The 7,782-nt window shown below is 58.9% G+C and overlaps 1 protein-coding gene across 1 annotated transcript in view; it reads left to right on the top strand.

Moving 5' to 3' along the window:
• Nucleotides 1-3: 3 nt before the first annotated feature.
• BCL3 (B-cell CLL/lymphoma 3) overlaps nucleotides 4-7,782 on the top strand; it is a gene marked incomplete at its 5' end in the record, with an annotated part of 9,268 nt that continues 1,489 nt past the window's right edge. The window contains 6 exons of the mRNA XM_014537379.1: nucleotides 4-46; nucleotides 2,201-2,354; nucleotides 6,389-6,497; nucleotides 6,683-6,887; nucleotides 6,995-7,083; nucleotides 7,277-7,354. Coding sequence (XP_014392865.1) covers nucleotides 4-46; nucleotides 2,201-2,354; nucleotides 6,389-6,497; nucleotides 6,683-6,887; nucleotides 6,995-7,083; nucleotides 7,277-7,354 — 678 coding nt within the window. The remainder of the gene's footprint in view (nucleotides 47-2,200; nucleotides 2,355-6,388; nucleotides 6,498-6,682; nucleotides 6,888-6,994; nucleotides 7,084-7,276; nucleotides 7,355-7,782) is intronic.

Raw genomic sequence — 7,782 nt, 5'->3', positions numbered from 1 at the left:
GCGTCGCGCCACGGCCTGGCCAGGCCAGAGGCCCTTTACTACCAGGGTGAGTGTCTCTCTCTGGTCAAGGTCGGGTTGGGGGCCAGACAGGGCACTGGGTCACCGGAGCCGGGGCGCATAGCTCAGACGCAAGCACAGGGGGTTCCTGGGAGCCGAGGGGGCAGGGGGAGAACCCAAGGTCCCAAAGCTCAGATGTGGGGCTCCTGGGACGCTGGGGGGCAGGCCCCGGTCCCTGGGATACAGACATGGAAGCATCAGGGATCGGTGCCTCGGGACAGAGATATGGGGTCCCAGGAAGCTGGGTGCAGGGGGCCTGAGGAACGGAGCCTAGGGTCTGAGCGCGACAGATATGGGGACCCAGGGGACGTGCCCAGCAGTACAGATTTGGGGTCTCGGGGAATCAAGGGGCAGAACCTGAAGTCTCGGGAGCACAGAATTACAAACTCTTAATCTACCCCCAGGGTTTTGAGGAATCAGTGCTCAGGCCCAAGACGCTGAGGTTCTTGGCATCCAGATGTGTGGGGTCAAAGGAAGTCAGGGAATAGAGACTGGGTTCTAGGAAGACGGATATTAGGGATCCCAGGACGTCAAAATCTCAGGAACCAAGACATCTGGGGACTTGAGGGGTCAGGAGAACAGAGTCAGAGTTCTGAGCGCCCCAATGTCTGGGGTCAGAGAGAGCCAAGGAAACAGACCTGGGAGTCCTGATGAACCAGCAGGACAGGGGTCTAGGGCGCTGGGCACCCAGTTATGTGTGTTCACCATGGATCAGAGTTTCATCGTGTTAGAGGGCTTGGGGCTGAGGATTCTAATAATAGGGGACAGGACCAGGGAAATCTGGGACTCAAGAATTTGGGGCCATGCCCTAGCCGGTTTGGCTCACTGGATAGAGCGTCGGCCTGGGGACTGAAGAGTCCCAGGTTCAATTCCGGTCAGGGGCATGTACCTTGGTTGCGGGCACATCCCCAATAGGGGATGTGCAGGAGGCAGCTGATCGATGCTTCTCTCTCATCGATGTTTCTAACTCTCTATCCCTCTCCCTTCCTGTCTGTAAAAAATCAATAAAAATATATTTAAAAAAAAAAAGAATTTGAGGCCAGGATGAAGGATTCAGGGCTCTTCAGAAGGCCTCAGGGCACCAAAGCCTGGTACTGGAGATACAGGGACCAGGAAACTTGGGGGCGTTCAGGACTCCCAGTGATGAGGAGATAACAGAGGAGGCCAAACACCATCCTCCCCATCCTGACTCGATCCCTGATCTCAAGGAAGGGGCATCCCCTGCCACAGCTGTGCTCACCTCACCAGCCCCAAGTGACCCCCAAAGTGGCAAAGCCCATGCTTAGAGCCTCCAAACCTTTGCCCAGTTTCTGCACCTCCCACCCCATTAGGGTACATCCTCTAGCTGTGCGTCCGGAGGCCTGCTACTGCCCCCCGCCTCCCAATCCCCAGGTGAGAACCCAGGCCTCAGTTTTCCCATCTATGTGATGGGTAGATATGGATTTCCCTGCTGCCAAGGTCCCCCTTGCGACAGTGTGATCTGAACAGGCTTCTGGTATCACCTTCTCTCACCTTCTGACCCACCCCTCTCCCCAAACACTCTAGGCAGTCACCCCACACCCAGCACTTCAACCTGTCTTTACCTCCCTCAGCCACAAATTCACTCAGCAAACAGGCCCTGAGGACCCCCTGCTGGGTGATGATGGGGTTCAGTCCTTGAGGGACTTTCTGCCTAGCAGGAGAGGAGAGTCAAAAACATGGAAAGTGACAACGAGGCCAGTGTGGCTCAGTGGTTGCGCATGGACCTATGAACCAGGAGGCCATGCTTCGATTCCAGGGTTGCAATCCCCAGTGGGGGACGTGCAGGAGGTAGCCGATCGCCGATCGATGATTCTCTCTCATCATTGATGTTTCTCTCTCTCCCTCTCCTTTCCTCTCTGAAATCAATAAAAAAAATATATATTTTTTAAAAGTGACAATGAGAGTGACCAGGGCTGGGGGACACGGACTGAGTGGGGGAAGCTGTGGGAGCCCAGAGGAGGGACATGGAAAGGGGCTTTGTCTTGAGCCTTCAGGACCCAGAATGAGATGCAAGAGGGCCTGGGGAAAAGGGCAGGTGGCACTGCAGGAGCAAAGGCCTGGAGGTGGGCCGAGGGCTAGGGATCTGTGGGCTTGGCCTCACCCATGTCTTTTCTCTGCCCAGGACCCTTACTGCCTCTGTACCCCACCCCAACCATGGCCTCCCCCTTTCCTCTGCTGGGCCTGCCTCCGCCCCTGTACCCCATGATGTGCTCCATGGAACACCCTCTGTCAGCCGACATCGCCGTGGCCACCCGCGCAGATGAGGACGGAGACACGTGAGTACTAGCCCCCCGTTAATGGGGAGTGGGAGTGGGGAAGCCAGCTTTCCAGCTTCAGCCACCACCACACAGGGGCACTAAGCCTGGCCTCTCTAGTTAACTCCACCGCTGGCTGTGTGACTTTGAGCGAGGCCCATCCCCTCCTGGAGCCTCACTTTCCTCTTCTGAAAAATGGGCGCCCTGAGAGCACTTACCTCCTAGTACCGATTTTGGAGTAAGGGGTTTCAAACTTGTTATCACACTCCAACAATGAGAAAGACATTTCATTGGTTGATTTATTATATGAATGATGCATGCTAAGCTCCTAGTACCGAGCATGGTAGGTGATGAGTGCTCAATAGGTATTAATTAACATTATTATTATTGTTATTTTATATTAAACTCAGCACACACACATACTATAAACCAGAAATAAAAATCGCACCAAACAAAACCATACCCTCACTACGTGGGATCTGCTTTAGTGTTTTCTATTCTAGTGTATTTCTCTCATTGTTTCGTGGTCACAACCCACTAAATTAATTTCACGATCCCTTAAACTGATTTCACAAATCCCATGGTTTTGTCACCGGCCGTTTGAAGAACCTATCCTTGAAGCTGCTGAGAAATCCCGCACAGGAGGGTTTAGCCCTCTGCACACTTGACCATCAGGCTTATAATTCCATTGACCTCCGTTTGAATCTCAGCTAGTCACTTTCTCACCCCTCCCTGCCTCAGTTCCCCCCTGTAAAAACAGGAACCATAAGTGTGCAGGAGTCTGCGAGGCAAACATGAGATGGTTTCTGTATAGTGCTTCTCTGGGAATAGGTTTGGGGACTGCAAACCACAGGTAGGCACGGATTGACAAGCCTATTTCTGCAGGGAAGTGGGGGGGGGGGACTCCACTGCTGGATGTGAGGCGACTTCACATCCCTGAGCCTCAGTGTTTCTATCGGGAAATCCACAGCTCATAATAGCACCGATCCCAGTGAGGATTCAGTGCAACGATGAACATTCATACAGTGCAGGGCACGGGGCCCAGCGCACAGTAGGTGCTCAATACACGTGGGTGGATGTTGTTGGAACAGAGCTCCCCAGGCAGTGTGGGCCACGGTGTGCACCCAAGCGGGAGAAAGTGTCTGAGATATATAAAGGACTCGATAAAGCTCGTTTCCTCCTCTGGCTACCTCCGGGGTCGTCTGTGAAATGGATTGAATGCGTATCTGCCCCCAGGGGCGAGTCGTTTGTAGCCTGTGCAAGGCAGGGTGCCGGAGGAGACCTAGCAGGCCAGGCTGTAGCCCCGCGCCCCGCCCGCCCTCCCCCGCTCTCTCACTCTCCCGCCCCTCTCCCCTCTCCCCCAAAGCAAACACTTCTGCCTCAGCTGCTAGTCCGGGGAAATCCCTTCCCGCAGAACCTGACCGCAGCCCAGCTGCTCTGCCTCCCCCACGTCAGCACCCGTCACTCACTCGCAGCCTCCCCCTCCCGGCGCTCCCTCTAACCTTAACCCCTTCCGCTGGGGCCAGGCTTTACCGGAATGGGCAGCTGGCACAGCCTGGGGGGGGGAGGACACGCTAAGGCTGGGCCCCCAAAGCTGCAAAGCTTGGTTGGGAGGCTAGACTTAGAGGGACTCAGGGAGCAAGAATCTCAGGGCTTCTGGACCCCCAAGAGGTCAGGCACTGGCAAGCAAAATCTGGGTCTGGGGGTGGGGGGTGTTGGGGGGGAGACGAGCACTGAGTCCCAGAGAGCAGAGTTGGGGGCTCAGCATTCCTGGATCTCTGATGCGGAAAGGAACAGGATGCAGGGCAGCCAGGGCATCTAGAGAGGGACTGGGAAGTCCGATCAGCCAAGAGGTAGGGTCCCAGGAGACTTTGAGGTGGATGCTGGGATGAGGGGGACAAGAAGCCATCTGGAGTCTGCGGCGTACCAGGGGGGCCTCCAGGCTGGAGACTTGGGGTCTTTCCCCCCACGCGCCCCCCAGAAAAGCGAGGTCTCTTTGGCTTGGGCTTCCCCCTCCTTTACCCCATTCGAGGATGGAAGTCGGGGTGCCGGGGGAGGGGGCGGGTGGCCCGGGTAGATCCCCGGCGACTCAGGCTTCCCTCCCCCGGGAGCAGGAAGCGGAGCCCCGCCCAGCAGACCTGTTACTGGAAGTCCGAGGGCAGGGCCGCCCCTCCCGTCCCCACTTCCTCCAGCCCCGCCCCACCCCCTGCGGCCCGCGCGTTTATGGGAACTCAGGCCTGGACGGTTTCTCTGAAATCATTCGCTCCCTCTGCCCTCACTTAACCCCGCCCGCGCGGAGAGGGACGGGGGCGGGGGTGGGGGGTGCGTACCGAGAGAAGCGGGGAAGGAAGGGACCCCGTTCCCAGGAGGCCCAGATCTGGCCCCTCCCCAACATTTTTTTTTTTTAATTGAGCTTTCAAGGATCAGGGTCCAGGTTCCGCGTTCCTCCTGCATAATCTCCCCCTGGGAGGTGGATGATACTTTACAAAAGAGAAAACCGAGGCTCAGAAGGGCCACGTGCCTTTGCCTTAGCACACACAGCTAGGGAGGACACCCCCATTTGAAACCCTGGCCTCCTTAGCACCCCCCCCAAAGCCCTCTGGGCTGCTGGGTGTCTCCATCCCCAGCCAAGCACCTAGGGAGCTGGTCCAGGATGCACATTCTCCAGTTGGGAGCAGTTGGTCCAGGAAATGGACTTGGAAAGGTTGTGTGGGCTGTGTACTTGCAGGCAACCTTGGGCCCTAAGTGCCAATGTCAATGTCCCCGACCCTGAGCGAACAGGCGAAGGCCCATGCACAGTCATCCCAGATTGCCCTCCGCTTGGATTGGCTGTTGCAGGTTGGGGGCCCTGGGAAGCTGGCAGAAAGCTTATGGGCTGGGCCCCCGGGAGAAGTCGAGCTGCTGTGCGTCGCACAGGGGATGTGACAGCTGGAGTGGCCTTCACAGTTGAGGCCAGAAGGCCAGGCCCTTTATGCCAGACATTGTGTCCCACTGGATGGTGGCTGCTCCCCTCGTGAGCAGTGCTCCTGGGCAGAGGGTAATTCCCAGAGAAAGCGGAGAGCTGATAGCCTTCCCAGAAGCTGCGGGAATGAGACCTTCCGTTGCACAGCCCAAACTCCAGAACAATGACCCCATCCCACTTCCCTTTGGGGCAAGACTTTCTCCACTCTTTTCTCCGCTGAATGGGATGTGGAGTCACAACCGATGGAGACTTTACTGGCATCTAGTTCATCCCCACTCATTTCACAGATGAGAAAACTGTGGCCCCAAAGGGGTGGGAACGTGGTCACCAGCTTCGAGGATGGCCAGGGATCGTTGGAATGGATTCATTTATTCAGCGCATGTTCACAGAGCACCTGCTCAGCCCTAGGCACTGGGCCGTGGCCGAAGCAGACAAAACACCCTGTCCTGGTGGAGTTAACCTTGGGGGGTGGGGGGGGATTCAGACAGGAAACAAGTAAACTGTACAATGTCAAGTGGAGAAAAGCTAAGCAGGGTAAGGAGGAGGGAGGGAGGGAGCCGATGCCATTGCATTTTGGCAGAGGCCCTGCAGGTATGTGGCAGAAGCCTGTTCCAGGCCGAGGAAACAGCCACTGCTAAGGCCCCGGGAGGCAAGCATGCGTGTTATGTTTGAGTAACGACAAGGAGGCCGGTGGTCAGAGCCGAATGAGGAGAGCTGATGGAGAGCAGGTCAAAGGGGTTGAAGAGCGGGAGACAAGATCACTCAAGGCCTGTGGGTCATGCGAGGACTCGGCCTTGACTCTGAGGGTTCTGAGCCGAAGGGGGGGGGCATGCCTTGACATGGGGTCTAACAGGGTCCCTCTGGCTGCTACGTGGGGGACAGACAGTAGGGCCATGGTGGAAGCAGTGAAGCCAATGAGGAGGAGACGGTCCGGGATGATGGGGGCTGAGTCAGGATGAAGGGAGTGGGGGTGGGAGGAGTGACTGGATTCTGGAGAGATTTCCAAAGTATCGGCACATATTGGAGAAAGCGCTGCTAAGAGCATGGGGGTGAGAGGTGACCGGCCCCTAATGTCTGTGACCCTCACCCCCAGGCCGCTCCACATTGCCGTGGTGCAGGGCAATCTGCCAGCTGTGCATCGACTAGTCAGCCTCTTCCAGCATGGGGGCCGGGAGCTGGACATCTACAACAACCTCAGGCAGGTGAGGCTGGGGCCTGGGGCCTGGAACCTGGAACCTGGACTCCTGGGTCTGAGGGAGGAGGGGCTCCAGATTTCTGGCTCCTGAGGAAGACTGCAGCTGGGGGTCAGGACTGGGAAATTCTGAGGGAGGCAGGACTAGGACCAGGGCAGGGCACACACGGGCCCCTCACAGTCTCTGTTCCCCAGACGCCGCTACACCTGGCTGTGATCACCACTTTGCCATCTGTGGTCCGGCTACTGGTGATGTCCGGTGCCAGCCCCATGGCCCTGGACCGCCATGGCCAGACAGCAGCCCACTTGGCGTGTGAGCACCGCAGCCCGACCTGCCTGCGGGCCCTGCTGGACAGCGCGGCCCCGGGCACAGTGGACCTGGAGGCCCGCAATTATGACGGTGAGTACGGGCTCGGGCCCAGGGTGGGGCTGTCCGGCAGGTCCTGGGGTCCTTCTGGGGCTGCAAAATCCCAGGCCCGTGCTTGACTGAACCTCCCTCTCCTTTAGGGCTCACTGCCCTGCATGTGGCCGTGAACACCGAGTGCCACGAAGCGGTGCTGCTCTTGCTGGAGCGTGGCGCGGACATCGACGCGGTGGTGAGCGAGGGAGCGAGGGCCAGGGATGCGGCCAGGAGGAGCGGGGGCCCAAGAGGGCGGGGCTGCGTGGGGGAGCGCCTGCGTGGGCGGGTGGGGCTTGAGGGCTCCGTCCCGCTTGAGGGGGGGGGATCCGGGCCGCCAGCTGTTGGGTCAGAGCTCGGAGCGACTCAAGGGCCTTCCCTCCCCGCCGCAGGACATTAAGAGCGGCCGCTCCCCACTCATCCACGCCGTGGAAAACAACAGCCTGAGCATGGTGCAGCTGCTGCTGCAGGTGGGTGCGCCCTGCCCGCGGCCTCCCCCACCCTTTCCCCCGGCACCAACCCGCCATCGTCCCCATCTGTCCAGCTCCGACCCTTCCTTCTAGGCCTCGTTCTGGCCGCGCTAAGACTTTACCCCCAGGCTGCGGACGCTCCCTGGGCCCTCTGCTATTCCCCCGCCGCCCCCGAACGGCCCAGGCTCCGCCCAGCGAGAGCCTAGCAGGCCCGGTCCCGCTCCCGCCGTCCCGCGCAGACCCAGCCCCTTCCCCTCTCTGACTCCGCCCCGACTTCGGCCAGACTCGGAGTCTAGCGCGGTTTGATTCAACGCCGCCCCGCCTAGTCCCGCGCTGACCCGTCGGGGATTCTAGCTCCCATCCTTCTCTCCATCACCAGCCCGCGAGGGGTCCTGCCCCGGGCTCTGGCCCCGCCCCTCCCTGGCTCC

The sequence above is a fragment of the Myotis brandtii genome, unplaced genomic scaffold (assembly GCF_000412655.1).
Source record: "Myotis brandtii unplaced genomic scaffold, ASM41265v1 scaffold1774, whole genome shotgun sequence".
Taxonomy (NCBI): Eukaryota; Metazoa; Chordata; class Mammalia; order Chiroptera; family Vespertilionidae; genus Myotis; species Myotis brandtii.
Note: the sequence above shows the minus strand (reverse complement) of the source record. Positions and strands in the feature narration are given on the sequence as shown.